Here is a 24,277-nt window from a genome sequence, read left to right on the forward strand (position 1 = left end):
ACATTCCATCAGTCAACTATTAAACTGAAGAATGCCATGAGAGAGGAAATATGGGGCAAGATCAGAGGCATCACCAACTACCATTTCTTGTTTTTAAACACAACAAAGGCATTAAATCTAAGACCAACAGCCCAAAGTATTCACAAAGCATAACATCTACCACAGAATCAATTTTGAGAAAGGGAGCTTGGCAGATTTTTTTAAGTCTTCTGTTTTTTACCAGGACTATATCTAAAATTGCCCACAGACCAAAAAATATGTGCTAATAATAGCACATATTTAAATCCTTTAAATCCTCTGGAGAAAATGGCATCCTGTTAAATGATTAACCCTTTTTACTATAAGAAACTTCTTTTAGCCATTTATACAATTTCTAGGGCATAAGTTCATTTATTTTGATATTTTTAAAAAATGTATGAAATATCCTAACATATTTAAAAGTTGATATAAGAACATAATAACTAATAGGACAGTTTCAAACATTTCCAAGATTTTACCACATTAGTATCACATTGCTACTGTCTTTGCCAAAATATTTTAAAGCAAATTCCAGCCATATTATTTCACCCCTACATATCTTGGTATACATGTCTACATTTTGGGAACTTCATTTGGGAACTTCCCCTGTGGTCCAGTGGCTAAGACTCCGAGCACCCAACAGGGTGGCCTGGGTTGGATCCCTGGCTGGGGAACTAGATTCCATACGCTACAACAAAGATCAAAGATCCCAGGTGCTGCACCTAAGACCTGGTGCCACCACATAAATAAATAAATAAAGTATAAAAAAGCAATAAAATAAGCGATTTGGACATTCACAATTAACCATTAGGTGCCTTTCTGTTGTTCAGTCCCTCAGTCATGTAGGACTCTTTGCAACCCCATGGACTGCAGCACTCTAGGCTTCTCTGTCCATCACCATTTTCCGGAGTGTGCTCAAACTCATGTCCATCAAGTCGGTGATGCCATCCAACCATCTCGTCCTCTGTCGTCCCCTTCTCCTCCTGCCTTCAATCTTTCCCAGCATCAGGGTCTTCTCTGGAATGTGTCAGCTCTTCACATCAGGTGGCCAAAGTATTGGAGCTTCAGCTTCAGCATCAGTCCTTCCAATGATATTCAGGGTTGATTGTCTTTAGGATTGACTGGTTTGATCTCTTTGCATTCCAGGGACTCTCAAGAGTCTTCTCCAGCATCATATTTCAAAAACACCAATTCTTCAGTGTTCAGCTTCCTTTATGGGCCAATTCTCACATCCATACATGATTACTGGAAAAACCATAGCTTTGACTATATGGACCTTTATTGTAACCTTTGACAGGTTTCCTTATCACACCTAATAAAATTAGCATTCAGAAGCCAAGAACTAGCCCATGCCCAGTTTCTCCAATAGGTAAAAAAGTCTTTTTGCACTTGGCTTGTGGAATCACAATCCAAACAAGATATACCTATTATAATTATTTCAGTCTCTAGTCATCTAGACCAGTGCTTTGCAAATTCTATGTGCAAATGAATCACTTAGGGATCTTAAGATTCAGTAAGACTTGAGGCAGGATCTGAGATACCATCTGTCTAGGTGGTGTCAGTGTTGCTGGCCTCAAAAATGGACCATATTTGAAGCAGTAAGATACAAGCAAAGGCTCTGCTGGTGTTTGTTTATTTTGTGCATGCCAGTGGCTTGTTGCAGAAACAGGTCACTGATGCTGGGCTATAGCCCATGGTCTGAATTTCCATGTTTGTCTCCATTTGATATTATTTAACTTTTTCCTCTTCTAATACCATCAGTTTCTGTGAATAATGTTTGCTCTAAACTTTGAATAGATTCAGTCTCACCTCTTTCCATCTGAATATCTTAAGGAGTACTATTTGATTCAAACTACTATTCAATCTGTATGAATATCACATGCTTTATGGCAACTGCTGTGTTAAATAGCTGGTTCTAGAGTCAGATTTCTATGATTCAACTTCACCTCTATCACTATTTATAGAACTTTGGAAAAGTTAATTTTTCCCAAGACTCAGGTTTTTTCTCTGTATAATGAGTATAATAATGCTCTCCTCTTATAGAGTAACCAAAGAATGACATGTGGCATTTGTTCAAGAAATGTAAGCTATTATTATTGCTATTGATTATGTAATCTTTTTATTCCAAGTGAAAATATTTTAGTTTCTGGGACTTTCTTCTAAGTTCTAAAACCAACTCCCCAGTTATTTGTTCATTTTAGGCTCCCCTAGAAATCAGCTATAGCTTTTCTCTCCCTTTGTACAGTGCAGACTATAGAACTGGGCAGGATGCTAAGGGGGAGAATATTATTTGTTTTTGGAGCTTTTCCTTTTCATGCTCTTTCAGGGTATCATGACTAGAAATAAGACTTAAAAAAAAATTAGATCAACCCATCGAGTAAGTCTTTTTAAAAGTATCAGTTCTTGGCAGTTCATTAATAAAAATTTAGGTAATAAAATTGTACAATATGAAACATCCCAAATCACCCATCTTAAATGGATACCGTAAAACTAAGGAAACTTGTTGTTCATGCATATAAATCTTATATAAAGAATAGAACTTTTTGTATATTATCAGTAATAACTGTTTTGATACTAGGACTAGTGTTTAGTCAGAGAGCAAATCTTCATGATTACTGAAGTTTAATGGAACACTCTGATATTTCCTTATCTCTCTTTTAGCTTGTGAAGTTTGAAGAGAATCCCCAAATTAAACTTGATACTTTGGGAAATCTAAGAAGCTAAGAAAGACAGCCTAGGTCAATCCACAACAGCATAGTGCATTCTGAATTTTTTTTTATGAGTGACTATATATATGAACACAATACATGATTTATATGGACAAGAAGTCTGCAGAGGTAAGTTGAAGCCATGACTTGTAAATTATTCCTTCTCTTATAATAAATTCCATAAGCATAGAGTCACTTAGAGTCATCTTTCATTGCAAGCAAGCACTGGCGCAGATGATCAGGGCCAAAAATAAATGAGGCAAGGAGCCCAATATTGTTCTACACTTTGCTCTTTTTCCTTTTCCTTTTGAGCTTGATCTTCTCAAATGTCTTTCCTATGAGACAATGACTGTATTTGTTTCAGAAATGTATTCTCTTAGTTTAATGATATGGACAGTAAGATAAGAAGGTAGAATTGGCAAAGAGTACTAGCAGCAAACCAAAATAATTGAAGAGAATAGTTTGAAAGTCAATTACTTTTGAAGACTTATTTGCAAGACAGCCATATGGTAACAGAGGAGTAGTGACATTACCATAATTTTACAATTATGTAGTGTTTGGGAATCAGTATTTACATGTGATACAAGTAAAGAAAAACTAGAAATCATATGTTAGACTATTTAACTATGTCTAACTTAACAAAACACAGTAAAGATTTAAATGAAAGAAAGGTGATATATAAAAAGTGCTCCCCCTTTCTCTGTAGCTATAATATATATACATCCACATATAGTACCTAAAACCACATGTAATATATACATGCACACATATATATGCACACACATACACACAGCACCTAAACCAAATCAATACAGAATAAGCATTAGCTAACAATGACAATCCATCTACTATCAGATAATAGAGCATCGTATTAGACAATTTGTTTCATTTTCAGACATTTGATTGCATTTAGCCTGAAATTACTGATTCAAAGCCAAACATAAAAAGGAATTAGATGGAATAAGTCTACTTAGAAACAAGGTTGCACTTTATTAAAATTAAAATTAGAATTTAGGCCACAGAAAATTTCCAAATCATCCATATAAAGATAAAGGCACAGAAGATGTGTTATGTGACCCATCACCCACAATGGATGCCACTGCAAAGCTAGGTATGTACATATGTGATCACACCTGAAAGCAGTATCTGTTTCCACATTAAGCATGAAGATCACTATTTTATTTCCCCCCAACCTTTTATTAAAATCTGAATGGTGGGCCTAATGTTGTATCTTTCTTCATTCTTAATATTTGCAAGGACTTCGCTAGTGGTCTAGTGCTTAAGAATCTGCCTGCCAATGCAGGGGACATGGGTTTAATCCCTGTTCCAGGAAAGTTCCACAACTACTGAAACTCATGCCTAGAGCTCATGCTCTGAAGAAAAGAAGCTACTAAAATGAGAAGTCCGTGCATTGCAGCTAGACAGTAGCCCCCACTCACTGCAACTGGAGAAAGCCCGTGTGCAGCAATGAAGACACAGCACAGCCAAAAATAAATAAAAAATATCTGCAAGATTTACATCTCCTAGGAAACCTTCTACTTTCCCAAACTGTAATCAGTTTTAGTGAAAGTCAAAGTGTTCACCTCTCAGTCGTGTCTGACTCTTTGCGACCCCATAGATTGCAGCCTGCTGGGCTCCTCTGTCCATGGGATTTCTCCAGACAAGAATACTGGAGTGGGTTGCCATTCCCTTCTCCAGGGGATCTTCCCAACCCAGAGATCAAACCTGGGTCTCCCACAATGCTGTAGGATTCCTAACTATCTGAGCCACCAGGGAAACCCCTTTGGGTTTACATTTTCTAAATGAGTGTAGACATTTTCTGTTTTCTTGTCCAGCATATGAACTAGAATATTCTCAGGGCTTCTGTTTTATTTCAGTTCCCAAACTGCATGTCTTTAGCATATTTTTTCTGATGAGAAGCAAAGCATTATATAACATGTCATAATAAATAGCAGACATAGCAATTTCTTCAGAAAACTTTACTGAAGGAGTTGTTTCAGATGGTGATTAAATCACGGCATCAGTAATATGCTCCCAAATAAAAGTATGTTGAAAGTGATTGAACATTTATGTTTTTATTTAGGCTCTTATCTTTCTTACTAGGCTGATTATGATCTTCTATGACATGATCTAGCTCATTCCTGGCACACAGGAGCCATTCAATAAATATTTCTGAATGAATTAAATGAAAAAATATCAACAGACACAATGAAAACATATTAATGTTCATTAAGTGCTCCAGTCTAGACTCATAGCCATGAAATATTCTACCATTTACAATTCAATTTATAACTACTTAAAATTAAAGCCATAAGACATTTTGATATTTATGAGTGTGTGTACCCCAAAAAGAGTAATAGATAAATGCAAAACAAGATGTATAAGAGTCAAGGGTGACTATTTCTAAAAATATTTAATTTGTCTTCTTAATTTCATATTCTATCCATACTTACAAAATCAATGGTTGTTAACATCCTCACATTATGGTATCAAGAATCACTATAAAGTAGTCCTGAGATGTGAGAAAACCACAGGTTGTAATTGTGTAGGTGTAATTACTACTGTTGTTTAGTTGTAAATACTGTCATAATACTGTCTCAGATGGCAAGAATACTGGAGTAGGTTGCCACTTCCTTCTAGAGGGGATCTTCCTGATCCAGGGATGGAACCCACATCTCCTGCAATAGCAGGCAGATTCTCTACCACTGAGCCACCAGAAAAGCCCCTGGATGTGTAGACTGTGGTCTAAAAAACTTCAAATGTTTCCACAGTCTTCCAACTCTCCTTCCTGCCCCACATCTCTTAGCACTCACATGTTAATCTTCTCTCCCCTTCATTCTTGAACCTGTTGTTTAGTCACTCACATGTGTTTAACTCTTTGCGAACCCATGGACTTGCAGCATGCCAGGCTTTCCTGTCCTTTACTATCTCTTGGAGTTTGCTTAAACTCAAGTCCCTTGAATCGATGATACCATCCAATCACCTCATCCTCTGTCACCCCCTTCTCCTCCCGCCCTTAATCTTTCTTGGCATCAGGGTCTTTTCCAATGAGCTGGTTCTTTACATCAGGTGGTCAAAGCATTGGAGCTTCAGTTTCAACATCAGTCCTTCCAATGAATATTCAGGACTGATCCTTTATGATTGACTGGTTTGATCTTCTTGCAGTCCAAGGAACTCTCAAGAATCTTCTACAGCACCACAGTTTGAAAGCATCAATTCTTTAGGTGCTCAGCCTTCTTTATGGTCTAACTACCACATTTGTACGAGACCACTGGAAAAACCATAGTTTGACTAGATGAACCTTTTTCGGCAAAGTGATGTCTCTTCTTTTTAATACACTGTCTAGGTTTGTTACAACTTTTCTTCTAAGGAGCAAGTGTCTTTTAATTTCATGGCTGCCGTCACCATCTGCAGTGATTCTGGAGCCCAAGAAAATAAAGTCTGTCACTGTTTCCACTTTCCCCCCATCTATTTGCCATGAAATGATGGGACCAGATGCCATGATCTTAGTTTTTTGAATGTTGAGTTTTAAGTCAGTCTTTTCATTCTCCTCTTTCATCTTCATCAAGAGGCTCTTTAGTTCCCCTTCGCTTTCTGCCATTAGAGTGGTGTCATCTGCATATCTGAGATTATTGATATTTCTCTTAGCGCTCTTGATTTCAGCTTGAGCTTCACTCAGCCCAGTATCCTGCATGATGTACTCTGCATAGAATTTAAATAAGCAGGGTGACAATATACAGCCTTGACATACTCCTTTCCCAATTTGGAACCAGTCTGTTGTTCCATGTCCAGTTTTAGCTGTTGCTTCTTGACCTGCATACAGGTGTCTCAGGAGGCAGATAAGGCAGTCTAGTACTCCTGTATTTGTCTTTGAGATATTTAATCAGAAGTTTCTCCTCCTTCCATGACTTTCTTGTCTGATAACCATTACCTTTGATCCAGAAGATTCTCCCTTGCTCTCTTGACTTCATGGTATATTCTTCCAGGCTTCACATTTGAGGTTAGGTCCCATTTCACACAACAAAAGGCCAAAATAAAATCCTCCAGAGGACTGGTCTAATTTTTTCTTGAGCATAATGCTACAGGTTACTTCCAGAAATTTCCATTTAACTGTCCTGTCCATTTACTGAATATTGGCTCAATTCTGATCCATGTATAAACAAGAGGCCAATGGCTTTCTACCCTTATCCACTCTGCCCCAGGTTCTTAAGATAGCTCCTGAGTAAAATAAAACAGTCCAGGAAGCTAAAAACAAAATGGAAACTTCTGGGTAGTGATCTCAAATCTTTCAGTGAAATAAATGTCTTTACTAATCTCAGGTCTATCTGAGTTCTTAAGAGTCTGGATGTTTTTATTAGTTAGTAGTATTGGTATACAGCTCTGCTGTTCCTGATATCTTTCATTGATAAGCTATTTGGCTATTTCTGAATCTGGATCTATAAGAGAAGGTTATTGTGTGGATGGCTTCAGGATATTAGCGCTGGCTTTTAACCTTAATTCTAATTTTGATTACATGCTAATACTCTTGAAACTAAAATTTGTTACACATGATTCCATTAAAAAATACTTTTCAATGTAGACCACTGTCAGACCACTGACAAGGGATAAATGTTTTCTTCACTAGAAAATGTGAAGTTCTTGTAATGTTGAACACAAGAAAAATGATACCATTTGGCTTACTTTTTAAAATTCAGTCTCCTACTCCCACTCTTTTGTTGGAGGGAAAAAAAAATCTCTTTTTTAAACCAACTATTCACATCAGGGATTTCCAGGCAGAAATATTTTAACTGTCCTACACCAGGCATATCTGACCCATCCTTTAAGGTGCTCTGAGACCCACATTTGGATTGTGCAACTGGCTGAATGGCAAGAGTTCACAGAGGTCATGTAAGAAAGTAAGATGTTAGAATAGCCTGCAGCTGGTGTGCTTTAAGGTTAAATTTCTATCACCTATTGGTATATTTTTAAAATGCCCACCATGGATTTTTAAATAATTTATGCTTATTTTATTGTCACCAATGACCAGAGAAGCAGAAAGGCATGCATTACAGTCTCCTTCTAAAACATACAGGTCTTTCCCTTCTATTTATATGTCACTCATATTTATATATTACATTTTGCTTTTCAATCTGTTGATATGATCATTCATTTTCCCCTCATCAATGCTGCTCTGTCCAAGACTACTAACTATCCATTCTGCCCTTTTTCCTTCTTGATTCTATTTGGGATGACAGTATGTCTAGCAAAAAAGCTAATTTTTCACTTTCTTTTTCTAGGTAGTTCTGTGACACAGTTCTAGAAACTAAAATAGAAGTGGAAGTCTGCTATAAGTTTTTCTTCACTGATATGGGTGTTGCCCTTTTCTGCCTGTTACCTGCCTCCTATCTGAAAGATGGATGTGATGGCAAGAGCTACAGTAGCTCACAGAGAACCATGAGGAAAAGGCTAAGAAAATTTCAAAATGACACCAGTTTGACATCCTGAATCTTTACCAGTGATTGCCTATTTCTGGACTTCTTTACACAGGAGAAAAATAAATCTTTGTATGTTTAGATAAGTATCATCAGAAGTCTTCACTCACAGACAAAAGCAACTCCTCACTTCTAGAGTAGGAGTTTGAATTTAGATTCTCAGTTTCCAGCTCTGTAATTTCTCCACTGTCTTTTAGATTATGGTGTCTACTGATCCTAGACTTGTTCTAGGATGCTAGAATTTGACTTGTTCTTATTCCTAGCACCCATGAAATACAGCACCCAGTGTCAATTTTAAGCATAAGAAAAAAGGTAGTATCATATTTTGGATTTAATTGGTTACCTCCATGCCCTAAATAAAAAAACCAAACCAGCCAAAGGCTGTTTTTTGGCATTTCTCACCAATCATTTTCTTTTTTTTAATGAGCTTCTTTTGCCTCCTGGCCCTCAGTAACCTTTGATATCTACCATTCAACCTCTATCTAGGTCTGCCATTTCCTAAGGGCTTTAAGCTTTCAGTTACGTTCTGTTCCACCTCGCCTTACCAATCAAAGCTGATATGATTAGAGGAGAAATGTAGATTTACTGTGAAGGAAGTAATTTATGGGGATCTAAGTATCATTTTAAGAGAATATTTCCATTTTGTAAAAGGGACTTAAAAGCCCAGTTGGATGCCTAAGATTGGAAATCACTGAGAGCCATCAGTGAGTGAGAGGCCTCCTGGGCACCTTTATCTAATCCAAGCAGCTACTTCTCTCTGTGCCTCAGACCCTTGAACTTCCGCACGCACCCTCCACCCCCAGCCAGCACCGAGGGAACTCAGCTTAAAGCAAGGGATTGGGTGTGCAGTCCCAGAAAAGTACTAGAAACAGGGACAACAAGGAATGCGTTTTGAATAAGTCTATATTTCCCACGTGGAGATAGTGGTAAAGAATCCACCTGCCAATACAGGAGACAGAAGAGACCAGGGTTCGATCCCTGGGTCGGGAGGATCCCCTGGAGGAGGAAATGGCAATCCACTCCAGTATTCCTGCCTGGAGAATCCCATGGACAGAGGAAGCTGGCAGGCCAAGGTCCATGGGGTCGCAGAGTTGGACACAAGTGAAGCGACTTGACACACACATCGGTTAAAAAAGTATTCTTAGTTGATATTTTATCTGTGTAACACAAATTGGATAATTAAAAGCTTTTCATGTTTTAATGTATGTTTGGCATGCTATAAACTCTCCAAGAAACGTTCTTCCTTGTACCTTCTCTTTTCTTGCTTGCTGTCATGTTACTTGGCATAGAACACCTACTTCCTCTTTGAGCTCATTCTACCGTAGTCTTTACATTCCTTCCTTGTGCATATCAGTTCCCTTGTGTCCATCAAGTGGGGGAAAAAAAAGGAAATAAAAACAAAGCACACTCAAGCAAAGGCCTCAGATGTATGACTCATGGGCTAACTGGTCTTGAGCAAAGCATTTTTTTTAAACTTTAATATTTTTAATTAATTAATTGTCTTTTCCCATGCTGGCTCTTCGTTGCTGCGCAGACTCTCTCTAGCTGTGTTAAGACGGGACTGCTCTTCATCGAGGTACATGGGCTTCTAATTGCGGTGGCTTCTCCTGCTGCTGAACAGGGCTCAGGACTTGTGACATGTGGGATCTTCCCAGACCAGGAGTTGAACCCCTGTCCCCTGCACTGGGAGGCAGATTCTCCTGTTTTTATTGCAGATTCAAAATCATTGGACCACTAGGGAAGTTCTTGGGCACAGCACTCACCATGTATTCCTTAGCTTAACAATGGTGAGGTAGACTCACTGTGGGAAGGTCCTTTTCGGTTCCAGGATTCTACAATGCAAGCCTACTTAGACATATGTCATTCATCTTGGCGAGAACCTTGTGGGAAGGTGAGCAATATTATCCCCATGTTGCAGATGAAGAAATGAGGGGTTGCATACCTGCCAGGTAGCAGTGTAAGGAACCAAAGCCAGGTGTTAGCTGACTTTTATCTCTACAGAGAAAGGTAAGGCACTGCTTCCCAATACAAAGAGAAAACAGAGAAGGTCAAGTGGGGGGGATATTAAGGGTTACCTACCAATTAATAGACAGAAGCAGGGGTTTCACTCTCTTAAGATATCAGATTGTAATGTAGATATATCAGACTGTATTAGATTACACTGAGTAAGGGAAACTATTACTATATTCCCTCAGAGTAACAAATCTGTTTTAGACCTTCTAGTTGTTGAATATCACCTAGGGATGGAGGATCTTGCCACACAAGTTAAAAAGAAAAAGGAAAGCAATTTTTAAAAAACTAATGTTTAACCTCTTCTTCATACCAAATAATGATGGTCAGTGAATATCTGTTTTATAACTTAAGAAATGCTTTTGTACTGATATATGTTGGCTCTCTAAATTTTAGGGGATAATGTAAATTTTAGACGTAGTTCTTTGTTGGTATCCTTGGCATAATAGTACATGCTAATCAATATAATATTCCCATTTATGAGTGTAAAATTATTATTCTATTAAGCAGGGGAAACAGAATATGGGCACTGGCAATATTAATGATTTCTTTCCTCAGCTGTACCATCTGCAATGTTTATCACTCCTTTAGGGGTCACGGCAGTAGCTGGATGTATAGAACCCTGAACTAGTAGTCAGATGAGCAGATTTATTCCTGGAACTTTCACTGACTCACTCTGTGACCATGTGCCCATCAGTTGATCTCCCTCAAGTTCTCAGATCTTAAAATTTAGTGGTGTTTCAGACTTCCCTAGTGCTCAGACAGTAAAGCATCTGCCTGCAATGCAGGAGACCTGGGTTCGATCTCTGGGAAGGGAAGATCCCCTGGAGAAGGGAGTAGCAACCCACTCCAGTATTCTTGCCTGGAGAATTCCATGGACAGAGGAGCCTAGTGGGCTATAGTCCATGGGGTCGCAAACAGACACAACTGAGTGACTAACACTTCTAATTTACTAACCTTTGAGAAACACTGTGAAAGAAGGTATAACTGTGTTCGTGTGTCCAACTCCTTGTGACTACATGGACTGCAGCCCACCCGGCTCCTCTGTCCATGGAATTCTCTAGGCAAGAATATTGGAGTGGGTTGCCATTCCCTTCTCCAGGGGATCTTCCTGACCCAGGGATTGAACCGGGGTCTCCTGCATTGCAGGTAGATTCTTTACCATCTGAGCCAACAGGTAAGTAACTGTGTTAAGAAAATGTAAAAGGGTCAGGGCAGAAAAGCTAAGACTTGAATCTTAGTCAACTTGGTGTAAGGCATAACTATTTTTTTTTTAAGAGAATTGACAGTTCATTTCACCATTTCTAGATGTTATCATCTTTCCTTCAACCTTGCTTCTTTTTCATTTGTAGGGAAAAGGGGACTGAAGAAAAAGGAGGGTTCATCTTTCCCTTTCCCACTCCAACCTCGTAAGTCTGATTCTGCTCTTTCATAATGATCCAGTTGAGTGTTACTCAGAATGTTAATGCAGTTACACACTAAATGGAAGGAGGAATTCCTCATTTTTGAGAAAGGAGAAAGCCCCACATATTTCAAAATTCTCTTCAGAGCTGGCTTCACTGCTCCCATTTGTTCACAGTTGCTGAGCGGCTCTGCTCCAAGGACACAAAGACGGTGACGATGTGGCGTGAGATGAAAAGCCCAGAGATGAAAGGCATTAGATACTTCAACAATTAGCACACTACAGGGCCGTGAGTGTGAAGTGAAAGAAGGCAGCATAGAGGAGATAGGAGCATCTTAAAAGAGGCCAAAAAGGGGTTTATCAGTTAACCTTCCTGCACCATGGAGGCCAAGAAAGAAAGGTCATTTTCTAGACACTGTAAGTTTTATAGTAATGTTTGTTTTAATGAATATTTAATCAAGCTGAATTGTATACCAGGCATTGTGCCAGGCAGCAGTAAAGTCTATAAAAGCATCAGTTTGGAAGTTGGCTAGATAAAATTACAACTCCATTTCTGGCTATAGGTGTGACCTTGGGCAAGTTGGCTGACCTCTCAAAATCTGTTTCTTCATTTACAGAATGGAGATTATAGATAAAAAGTATCTATACCTCACAAGGTTGTATGAAGATTAAATGAGAGAATACACATAAAGACTCAGCCCAGTCTTTGGCACCTTGTAAGATGGTAAGTGTTCAGTAATACTGGCTATTATTGAGTAATCTGTATGTAGTTTCTCACTGAAGTCTTGCAACAATCCAGTGGACAGGCATTCTTAAAATCAGGGAAATACAAGAGGGCTGAGGATACAGAGCACAGGAGATGCTAGGGAAGTAGGTTCCAAACCATAAAAAAAGGTGTGTGTGACATGAGGGCTTGGAATATATGTAGCAGGCAATGGTAAATCTTAAGAGGACTTTTAAAAGAGAGAACCAATCAGTTCCATTAATACATTTCAGAAATATCACCAAGATGGCAGTGTGGATAATGGATTGGAAGGGCATGAAGAAAGAAAAGAAGGTCAGAAGTCCAGTTAGGAATTCCTTGTAATAAAGTACTCTGAGATATAGTAGTATGGGAAATTCCAAATGCAACACTACAGAGCTTCAGAAAAAAAAATGGCTGGCAGATCCCCTGCCCCTCCAGTTTTTACCTCTTCCTACATCCTGTCATGACAAAAGCTTTAGGACTTGCCTTACAGCTAATGTTTCAGCTATGAATTGCACCAGCATTCTTTTCAGATTGGTTGTCTTTGTTAGCAAGTGGCATGAAGCTTAATCACCTCTGAAAAGACAGCAAGTAAGTCCCTTGCTGGCACTGGAAGGACCAAGTATCAGCGCGATTGTTCCTTGACTGCAGGGGAAAAGCAGACAGCAGAAGCGCTAAAAACATTTGGGGAGCTAGCTTTATCATTTTTGTCATCTTCATACATTGGTTATGTTATCATTATTAGTCTTCTGTATTGATTCAACAGTAGTAAATCATCCACAGTAGGAAAGGTGATACAAAATATAAACAGAGTATCTCACTTTATATTGATTTACCACCACATACCTAATGTTTTATTTTTTTCTATTTCAAAAAGCCTATTTTCTATTTCAAAAAGCAGGAACACTTAATGTTCCTGCTGGGAACAGCAGTTCCTTTTCACTATTTTTGCTTAAAATTATCAACGGTAAAATATATACTTTGAAAGACAAAGGAAAGTAAGGGAAGATTAAAATGTTGATGGCCAGTCTTCCTTCAACAAAACTGAAGCTAGTTCATAAGGACTGCTATCTTCATTATGGACCAGTGTCTGAATATATACTTTGAGAAATGTATGAGAAACCAGAATTTTCAAATACCACCTTTTCTATCCTGAAGTCTTCCCTTTCTGCTTGTGCTCTGATCCAGTTTGTATTAACAAGACATATTTTCTCAGAGTTGCCACGATTTCAATTATTTGCATAACATGTACAGGTACCTTAAGATAAATGTAGTTGCTGACTTGAAAAGTTAACTATATAGAAAAAAGAGTCAAGACCTTGAGGAAAATAAGGGTCTGGGCATGTTCTATTTTTCAGGATTTGCAATTTTGAAATGATAAAATATGTGTGCTATCCCTTAAGCTACAGAGTACATTAAAAATTAAGCTGCATCTAAAATGTATTATTATATATATTAAAAATTGACTTGAAATATTCATATGATATATTTAAAACTAGAAACTGTAAATGTCTTGAAGGATTAAATTATGGAGTAAATTAAACTATGGACTATTGATCTAATAGTTTTGAAACTGAGAAAAAGTATCATAACAGTAGTGAATAATAACCTGGAGATAGTTTCTTCAAGTTCAAGATTTGGTGGTGGTTGTTATGATTATTACAAAAATTTATGATGTTAAATCAGGAAATCAGCTTTAAGACTTGAAAGAGAAAGTATAGGGAAAAAAAGCTGTCCTTAAATGAAATATTTATCTTAAGCTTAAAAAACATGTAGGAGTTTTTAAAAACTAAGAAAAATGAGATGCTTTTAAAGTAAAAAAACACATTGTTAAGATTTAATCATCCACACAGATAAGGTGTTAAGAAACCAAACACCAAAGGAGAAATAAATAAACTAATTAAAAAATATGAAAAAGGACTGAATTAAGAGAAAAGTCACCAAACTTCAATCAAGGCCATGTCTTACAGAGAATGACATTTGTAGAAATACAAATGAAAATATAAATATAATAAGCAAGAAACAGGAAATACTATTTAAAAATATAATAATAAAGTCCACAAAAATGAAAAAGGGTTTTCTTAGCTAATAGACCAAGACAATAAATATCATACATCTACATGATAACTTAAATGATAACTTAACTTTAAAAATTAAAAAAAAAAGAATATGAGGTTAAGTGCACAACCCTGACTTGTCTCTAATAAGCAAGCTTAATAGCTCCAGCCCTGAGATATTTCTAATATGTCCAGATTGCATTTAAGGCAGATTCTTTACCATCTGAGCCACGTGGAAAGTCCTGTTTTGTTTTTTTTTATTCCATTTTTAAAATTGTTTCTTTTTTGCCTTGGAAGAATTTATGCTGTAAAACATACACACACAGAGGCTATTAGAGCAAACTGAGATTACCTTTTCTTTGACTCATTGTAGGAATGCCTTTGTTTCTCTTTTTTCAGCAATGAGCAGCCTTTAGTTAAATACCAAAGCCCCAAGTTCATTCTAACTCTAGGTTAAAAGACAGTTTTGACTCTTGGACAATTTTGAGGATGCATGGGGAATCATTATGACCTACATCTGTGTAACCGGGGGAAGGGTTGCTTTGTAGGCCTCTTTGTATTCATGTTACGCAACATTTTTATACCACAATTTCCTTCTCTGTAAAATGGAAATAAAGTTAGTTCTGCCTACTTCATGAAGTTTCCCTCAGGGCTCAGATGGTAGAATCTGCCTGCAATGTAGGAGATCTGGGTTTGATCCCTGGGTCGGGAAGATCCTCTGAAGAAGGAAATAGCAACCCACTCTAGTATTCTTGCCTGGGAAATCCCATGGACAGAAGAACCTGGTGGGCTACACCCCATGGGGTTTCTAAGAGTCAGACACAACTGAGCGACAAACAGACACACGCACTTCATGAGGATATTAAGGAATTTTAAGTAAAATGCAAATGCGTGTAAAGGTTTTTACAAATGATGAAAATCCCAGTTATTCTCTACTACTGATAGAAATAGTAGTAGATTTATACTCGAGACACACTTAGAGAAGAAAAACAATTCCAATGCTCTTGGGCATAAATGAACGTCAATTATGAGTGTACATTATGTCACTGGCTGACTCTGAGACCTCATCCGGGACTATTACTACTCTGTCCAGTTGTACTTTTTCTGTTCTGTGAACAAACCAAATTTGTTTCCATCTTCCAACCTTTATGTTTACAATCTCTCTACCTGGTTAGTGTATGGTTTCTCATCATACAGGTTTCAACTCTAATGACACCTTCTCAGAGATACCCCCCATCATTATCCAAGCTAATCACACCGCTGCCCCACCCCATGACAGTCTCATGTGATCACATAACTCTATATTTTTCCTAATATTAATATTTTCTCCCTAACACTATTTAAATATCTTACCTGTTTTTCACTTGTTTATGGAGAAATCACCCCCATGGAAGCGCACAGTGTCCTTTTTACAGACAACCTGAGTAACAACTTAGCAGTCTGTCACTAAGCTAGATCAGACTGCCAACACTTTGGATGACAGTCAGGAAGTTCACAGTGACCTTGTCAAATCAAAGAAATGATCAGCTGGAAGCCTGACTTCCCAGAGGAGCAAGGTGGGTAGGGAAGGACGTGCAATCGATAATTTTCCAAATGATGCATTTAGATAAGTAATGATATCCTTTTACTAATTAAATTCAATATGTATTTACACAACCTTCAGATAACTGATTTGTCTGTAATTTCTGTTTAGCAGCATGTGTAACGCTGTTTTAAAGTAGCCTCTTTAGTCCAGTCACCTAAAGCAAAACTGTGATGTGTCACATTTCCTGCTGGCATTCCCCAGCCTCCTCTTTCATAAAGTGTTTCTTGACTCTTGAGATATTTAATCCCCTTTCACTCCCAGGTGGCACTAGTGGTAAAGAACTCGCCTGCCAAGGCAGGGGATGGAAGCAATGAGGGTTCGATCCCCGGGTCTGGAAGATCCCCTGGAGGAGAGCACAGCAACCCACTCTAGTATCCTTGCCTGGAGAATCCCGTGGACAGAGGAGGCTGATGGGCTGCAGTCCATGAGGTCGCAAAGAGTTCGACACGACTGAAGTGACTTAGCACACATTCATGCACTCACTATTTACACACCTGCCCCACAACTCTCCAAGGCCCCGCTTTCAGCTGTCAGAAGATCTCTATTTGCTGTTTCTTCTAAATTCCAATTCAGAAGTATACATAACCCAACTGTGACACTCTACGAACTGCATAATTATAACTGTCGGCATATATGTCTGTCCTTCTCATTAAATTCTACTTGTCTTACCAAACACAGAGCTCTAGCACTCATTTATTACAGAACACAGTAGACATTCAATAAATGCTTTCATTTTGTATTTTTCCAGAGTGTTGCTTTTTTTCTTTCTAACATTGCCTGCATGTTACTTTATTATTTCTACCTGAACGTAAACATGAGTGGGATTGGGGTCATTTATTTGTACACTTCTCTATGTTAAAAACTCACACCTTCTTTTTAGAAAAGAAAAAAAATTCAAAGAGAGATGGAGGAAAGAAGCTTTGTTATGTTTGGCTGTGCCGGGTCAGGCAATTCTCAATCTTCCACTTAACTGGAAGAAAAACATATTGCAGAAAATCCCAGAGAATAGTTGAATCTATATACAGTCCTATTTTTCCAGTTGATCTACTCAGTGACTTAAATAAGGAGTGGTCTGAACATAGACTCCAAAATCAAGCCTTGGGTTTGAATCCCGATTCTGATCCTTAGCTTGCTTGACTTCAGGCAAATTTCTTAATCATTCTGTGATTTCACTTCCTTGTTTATAATATGGGGATAATAATTATATCTAAGGAACAGGGTTGATATCTGAGGACACAGTCAACAAATATTTACTGAGGATATATTATTACACACTAGACTCTGTTCTTGGTATAAGAGAAAGAATATGAAAAAAAAAAAGACAAAAAAATTCTTCTTCACAGGGTTTGCATTCCAGTTAGCAAGATAAATATCAACACACATATACTTGTTACTGATAAGTGCTAAGGAGGAAAAAAACCAGAGAAGAAAGGTATGAAATGTGGTGGGGCTGGAGGGTTTTAAGTTTTAGATAAGGTGGCCAGGGAAAGTCACATTGAAAAGTTATAACTCCTGAAAAAAGGCTAGAGAACATGAGGGAGCTGGCTATATGAGCCTCTATAGGAAGAGCCTCCAAGGCTCAGACGTGTCCATCTCTTTGACACTCTGTTGACTGTACCCTGCCAGGCTCCGTAATCTGTGGGATTTCCCACTGGACTGGATTGCCATTTTGTCTTCCAGGAAATCTTTCTGACTCAGGGATCGACCCAAATCTTCTACCTTTCCTGCATTGGCAGGTGGATTGTTTACCACTGAGTCACCAGGAATCTCCAAGACAGTGGGAACAGCAATTGAAAAAACCGTGTGAAAGAAACAAGCATGTCTGGTGGGTTCAAGGAACAGCAAATGTAGCTGGAATGCAGCGGGCACTGTAGGAAGCAACTGTGTATGTGTGTGTCCGTGCGCTCACGTGGGGATGACCAGTTAAGACTGTGCACCAGGAGAACTCCAGCCTGGCTTTCATTCAGAGAGAGGAGCCCTGAAGAGGTCTGGGCATAGGAGAGAGACAATGTGATTCACACAATGAGATTCCTGGTAGCACATGCCTCCCCCTGCCTTCCTGAAAGCTGATGGGCAGAGGGGTGGTGTGGGAAGCAGCAAAGGCAAGGGGACCAGTCAGGAGGCTGTTGCCATAACGCGGCTGCAAGATGAAGGTATTTGGACCTAGAAGGGAGCAGCACAGGTGGCTAAGAGCTGGGCAGATTCTGGATTTATTCTGAATAGAGCCAGCTGAATCTCAGGGATGATCAGATACAGAGTAGGAAAAAGAAGAGTCTTAAAAATGAACCAGTGTCTCTGGTATGAACAACTAGAAAAATGGTGCTTCCATGAACTTCCATGAGCTAATACATGCTTGATGCATGATTTATATAACTTTGCTAAAATGTGTTAACATGTTAATGAACTAATATGGGTAAAGCACTTAGTATAATACTTAATACCAAGTCCGTCCAATAGAAGTGTTAGCTGCTAACTATTAATAAATTGAGATAGGAAGCATATTAACCCCCAACATATTATTAGGTGAGAAAATGTTCACAGTAGAAAACTTTTGGCTTTTGAAAATAAAGTAACTGAAATGAGATAATGACAGACTCTCCATTGGAAGTTTAAGTGTAGCAGATAAACAGGATTTTCAAATGACCACAATTCCCTCTCCTTCAATTCCTCTTTTCACCTGCACATGCCTTTAATATAGTATTTTTGTCTTTTTTACTCTAGCTCTTGAAAGTATTCCTATCTTCAAAAGCAATGCATGCACAAAGCATATGTCTCTTCCAAAAAAAAATTGTGTTTTATACTTACTATAGCAATGGGATTTACATTCAACGATACTATTTTAACTAACGTGGAAGTATCTTGTATTTTGAAGATACAGCAATGACATTTATTTTTTACTGTTATTTTGTTTTCTTGAAACTGTGACAGCCAATACAATGAAATGTAAGTATTAAAGAATGCTCAAATACATACAAATATCCTAACCAGCTTTTTTTAAGAAGCACTCTTGGTTTCTATGTTCTTCTGTAGAATTCATTTTTCATTGGCAAATTGCAAGATGAAATTTCAAGCTGAAAATATCTGAAATCTTCTTGATGGCAGAAAAAGGGTCCTAATGATGGAAATAACTATGTGACTGATCTGATTTGATTCAATCAACTTTCCGTCATTTCTCTTTTGTGAATATCTGGGACCAGGGAGTATTATTACTCACAGAATTTTTCCCCAGTGGGCATTAACTTACACCATAACTTTCTGTGGGAAATAAGACTCTACTAAAATGTATGTTCATGTGCCAATTCTGTTTAAGTCTTTAGGTATAACAGGGCTTGGTAAATAAATAATATGGGGACCCAATAAATAGACAATAAGTATTGGTTGCTTCAATCAGACCAAGCAATCAATTCAAACACAGAAAGAACAATAATTTCTGGCAATCTCACCACCACTCCATCCCACCATGTTTTCCTCCATTAGACAAAACTTTGTCATATAATGATTTCAAAATCCACTGTTAAACACCCTTGTGTTATTTTTTCAAAGTCTTACTGTAATTTACAGATCAATATGACTCTTAAATGGAAGGAACAAAGATGGGAAGGGAATTGGGGAATCTAAGTAACATCTTTTATTTTTAATGCCACAGAGGTGCTGTGGGCTGTGGCTCTGCTAATTCAATAAAGGATACACGCTTTCAGAGACTGGCATGCATTCAGCCCTGGGATTCAAGACAGATTTGGACTCGAAAGTTGGAAGCTCTCTGAAGAGAGATTTCACAGTTCTCCTTACAATTTAGTTAATGAGTTAATGGGTCACATCATCATTTTCAGTGATAATTAAAATGCAGAATTTACTCTCTTTAATTTGGGATGAATTTTATAATTTCTTCTTCTTTCCTCCCCCCAATAGTCTGATGTTTTAATGTTGATGCTACAATTGATAGTTGAACAGTACTTCATAGTTTATCAAGTGCTGTCATATACATTTCATATTCAATATTTTACTGGTCCAATATTTTTTACAAATTGTCACAACAATCTCATGATGAATAACTTATTCATATGATTTCTAGTCTTTGAATATGTAATTTGAAACTCTGAGAACAATTATTAATCACTAAGTACATATAGTTTAAATGAGTAGAACCATAACTTGAACCACATCTTTAGTTTAAAAAACAATGCATTCTTTCCATTTGGGTACTGTTAAATATTGGTAATTATCTTACTGATAAAATTCTGGGAGTATCTTCCAGAGGTTTTCAGTCAAGGCAGTTGGTCCAAGAACAAGCAGAACCATAGTGCAAAGGATGAGAGTGGAGGAAAGTAGTGAGAAGTGACCCAAGTTAGTCATGGATAAGCGACATAACAAAGAGAATACTATTACAGAGTTTAAATGTGAAATGCATAGCATTTAGCATACAAGTAATGCATTTATCTAAAGTTTTTACTCACATATTTCATCAAGATTGCATTGATTATAAGATGCACCACTGAGACAGAAAAAAGCAAAATCCTGTCAATTAAACCATGACACACCACTGGTCATAAGACACTTTGAGATTTTAAAAAGTCAAAATGTGAAAAAAGGTATGTCTTAGAAGCCAAGAAATATAGTGCCAGTAACAGCAGAGGGTTTGGAAATTCTCAAAATCAGTCATAATGCAACCTAACTATAGACAATCAATAAACATTTATTAAGTGCCTTTGGATGGGTATAAAAAAGCAAAATGCGTAATCTAGGCAAAGAGGCTTAAGTGCTACATATAAAATATTAATTGCTGTCTTTCAGTCTCACAATGATGGCCACTGGCTGGAAAAAACAAATCTGCTTGTGCAAAAAAGATGCCGGGGTGTGCACGTGCCAGGGGGATATGAGGAAGAGAGGAATAAAGAATTGGAAGCAACTGGGGGAGGGGAGGATGGCTTGGAGGACAGGTAGGAAGAATGGAAGGCGGGGTCTAACCCAACCCAGAGCTTCACTAAAATTCATGAGTGGTCAGAATCCTGTGCGCACGGATCTCCTAAGCCTATAAAATATAATCACTGGGCTGTACGTGAAATGATTCTTAAAAACAACAGCTTTGAAAAAGGGCTTCACACACTTTTGTAACATCTATAGTCTAAAGATTTTTCCATTCTTGTATATTTTTTAAATCTCAAAGACTGAAAACTTAGACACTTTGGATACCTCTCAAATTTAAGCTAAATGTAATTGTTTAAACACTGGGTATTGCTTGGAAATTACATTTTGCTATGACTGGTTACCAATGTGCTTGATGACTTAAAAGTTTTAGATTCTGTAATTAAAATGAAGAGTTGTTTGGGCTAAAACTAATCATCTAAATATCTAATTTGGACATTCTGTATATTATTGATATTATGATTACCAGCACAGAATCTGTGTGCTGAATTGGAAAAATGAAATTAGATTGTTTATTTCTAGTTAAAAACATTTCTTTTTCTGCAAAGAGATTACATAATTTACCCTGTATTGTGAAATAATTGCTTTTGAAATTAACCAAATAAAAAGAAAAACATTCAACCTTTTAACTGGGCATTATGCTCATAAATTTATCACTAATTTGAAAGGGCATATCCCACAGCATTATTTAACCTCATGACTAAGTGGTAAACTATATTCTACACTCTGATATTGTTACACAGTTGTTTGTGATTGAGGAAAAACTAACCTGGTAATAGTATTTACTTCTTTTGAAAAGAAAAAATAAAATAATAATGGAGAACAATTTCATTTTTAAAAGTCAATAATGAATTCCATCTGCTGCATACCATTAAAAATCAAAGTGGTTACTCACGTGCCTCAGATCTTTTTAGGTCTTTGTTCCTTCCATTGAAAAGCACAGGCCAACCCCTCAATAATAAAGTTATTTTGACTTGTCTGACCAAAACTTAAAACAAAAAAACCAAAAACCTATCAATTTCCCTCCGCATTTCAGTGGAGCATAGAGGACTTGAAATAACATGCTAAAGGAAAACAAAGGCATTTAAGCAAACTTTTAAGAGAATGGTTAGAAGAACCTAAGGAAACGCACAGCAGTCTTTGAAACCCAGAGCACAGTGGTGATAAAAGCATAATATGTGACTTAATCACTATCATTACCCTAGCTTGGCACAACCTGTCAGTTTGGGGCAAGAGGAGGTAATATGGAAATCTTACTGACAAATGATTTCCTGTGAATGCACTAAGAAAAACATCACCAATGACATATACAAATGGCCACTGGACATGAAAACAGACTTAAAATCACTATGTTTGAATCTATTTCTGGGAGTGTCTCCATATAGAATCACGGCAGCCACACCTACAGACAATCACAGACAAATAATGAACATGCACAGAAAGTCTTTTTTTTACATCCTCTATTCAGATTAGTATTTCAACAGAGTCACTCCCTCCTGGGCACTCCCAGCAAACATTCCCTTTCTGGAGGTAGCAGCCAACAGAACCGCAGGGCTCATCTGGGTTTGGAAAACAGAACAAAGTCATCCTTCTCTGACCTTCTAAAATGACTGGTTTAAAGCTGAGAGCACTCACACATACCTTTGCGTGGGCAGAACATTTTCTGAGGTCCTCCCTTCAAAACCCACTCAGCCAGCAGTGAGCTGCTCTCAGGAAGAGAGGACGGGATTTGGACTCCTGTGCTTCCTCGGGTAATACAACACTTCCTTCCTGGGAGAGGCTGCCCTCTCCTCCCGGCCCTGACCTCTGGTGGCAGTGCGCGGGACTCAGATTCAGAGGTTTCTGCACACAGGAAACCCACTGCATCCGCTGACTGCAGCCTCGTTCCTGGTTCACTGAACACTCTGGAAACAGAGCCAGTCTGCTCTGCCTAGTAAGTTACTAAGTGGACCCTCTAAAGTCTCTTATAGAGTGAGAGAACAGAACTCAATATCTAACTTCTGTACTCTTCTTATCTTAAAGTAAATCAATGCACAGCTGCCCTCAGCAAATCTCTGTTATTTAGTCCTAACAGCACTGACATTCAGCAGATCTGATAAGGCTGGGTCCTAACCTGGCTGGTGTTTTATACCCTCGCTGTTTAGTGACTAACTCATGTTCGACTCTTTTGCAACCTCCATGAACCGGAGCCCACCAGGCTCCTTGGTCCATGAGATTTCCCAGCCAAGAATATTGGAGTGGGTTGTTATTTCCTTCTCCAGGGATCTTCCTGACCCAGGGATCAAACCCGCGTTTCCTGCATTGGCAGGCAGATTCTTCACCACTGAACCACCAGGGAAGCCCCAATACTTACACCTTTACAAATATTTAAATATGTCATTAGTTGATGAGCTAACAAGCCAAACATAAGTTTGATTTTTTTTTTCCTCCAGAACCTCCATCTGAATTGTCACGATAGAGTACACATTGTTTGCATTACAGTTATCCCCTTCTGTATTTTCTCCCTAATGGGACAAGGAGAGAATACATAATACCAGTAACAGTTCTACAACTTCGCAACTGAATGAATGGATGAGTCATAATAATCCCCTTTCCTACATGCCCCCAACCTCTCTTTAATTCACATTCTGTGTTATCCTTTAAAAGCAGATGGCACCATCCACTGCCTGCTCTATAGACTCCCCGCCCATACACTTAATCTAGAGAAGGTTTTGGTGGATGTTTCCCTTATATTGCCCTTATATTTTTCATGAAATCCTTCAATGGCAGCTCACTGGGATATAAACATATGATAATACTGTACTTTATTTGAATGGGTAGGGATGACGATCATCAAATAGAGAAAATGTCAACTTAGTAGATAAAGATCCAAGGTCTACTGTGTGCCACAATAGGTGGGTTTCAGGGGCAAGTTAAAAAGATATACATGTCACTGAAAACTGTCTGCAGAGTTAGTACATTGTAATGAACAGACAATGATTATAAAGACAACGGAGTTCATGAATACCACCAATTCACGACATTGTCATTTCTATGTAATATAGTAAGACCAAGATTTTGCATGCAATATAGAACTTATGGCATTTGTTGAGTTCTGACAGCTCCATAATAGGCTACCCATCAGTAAGTAAAGTACCTGACCAAATCAACACAATTTTAGAGGGAAATGGTCTGCACTGGCAATATGATTCGTTCCAAATGAAAAGGTGTGATAGCTAACCTTCTATGGAGCTACCTTTGTTAACCACCACAAATTATTTCGCCTCTTTAAGAGTTCCAGCAGTAGTCCCTACAAATGCTATTAAGTAGTAAGACAAACTATGTGAAACTTCTGGTAAAGTTCCCGACACTCAGCTGT

General features: G+C 38.0%; 1 protein-coding gene across 4 annotated transcripts in view; it reads right to left on the minus strand.

Annotated features, from left to right (window-relative positions):
• The window catches only part of OXR1 (oxidation resistance 1), a 485,242-nt gene that overhangs the window by 106,054 nt on the left and 354,911 nt on the right, over window positions 1-24,277 (minus strand). The window contains exon 1 of one of the 4 annotated variants that reach the window (XM_020879443.2): window positions 22,561-22,661. The exons of the other annotated variants lie outside the window; for them this stretch is intronic. Within the exon in view, the coding sequence (XP_020735102.2) occupies window positions 22,561-22,579 (19 nt within the window). The 5' untranslated portion in view covers window positions 22,580-22,661. Of the gene's footprint in view, window positions 1-22,560; window positions 22,662-24,277 lie in introns of those variants that run through there. 4 annotated transcript variants of the gene reach the window in all.

Source organism: Odocoileus virginianus, chromosome 15 (genome assembly GCF_023699985.2).
Source record: "Odocoileus virginianus isolate 20LAN1187 ecotype Illinois chromosome 15, Ovbor_1.2, whole genome shotgun sequence".
Taxonomy (NCBI): domain Eukaryota; kingdom Metazoa; phylum Chordata; class Mammalia; order Artiodactyla; family Cervidae; genus Odocoileus; species Odocoileus virginianus.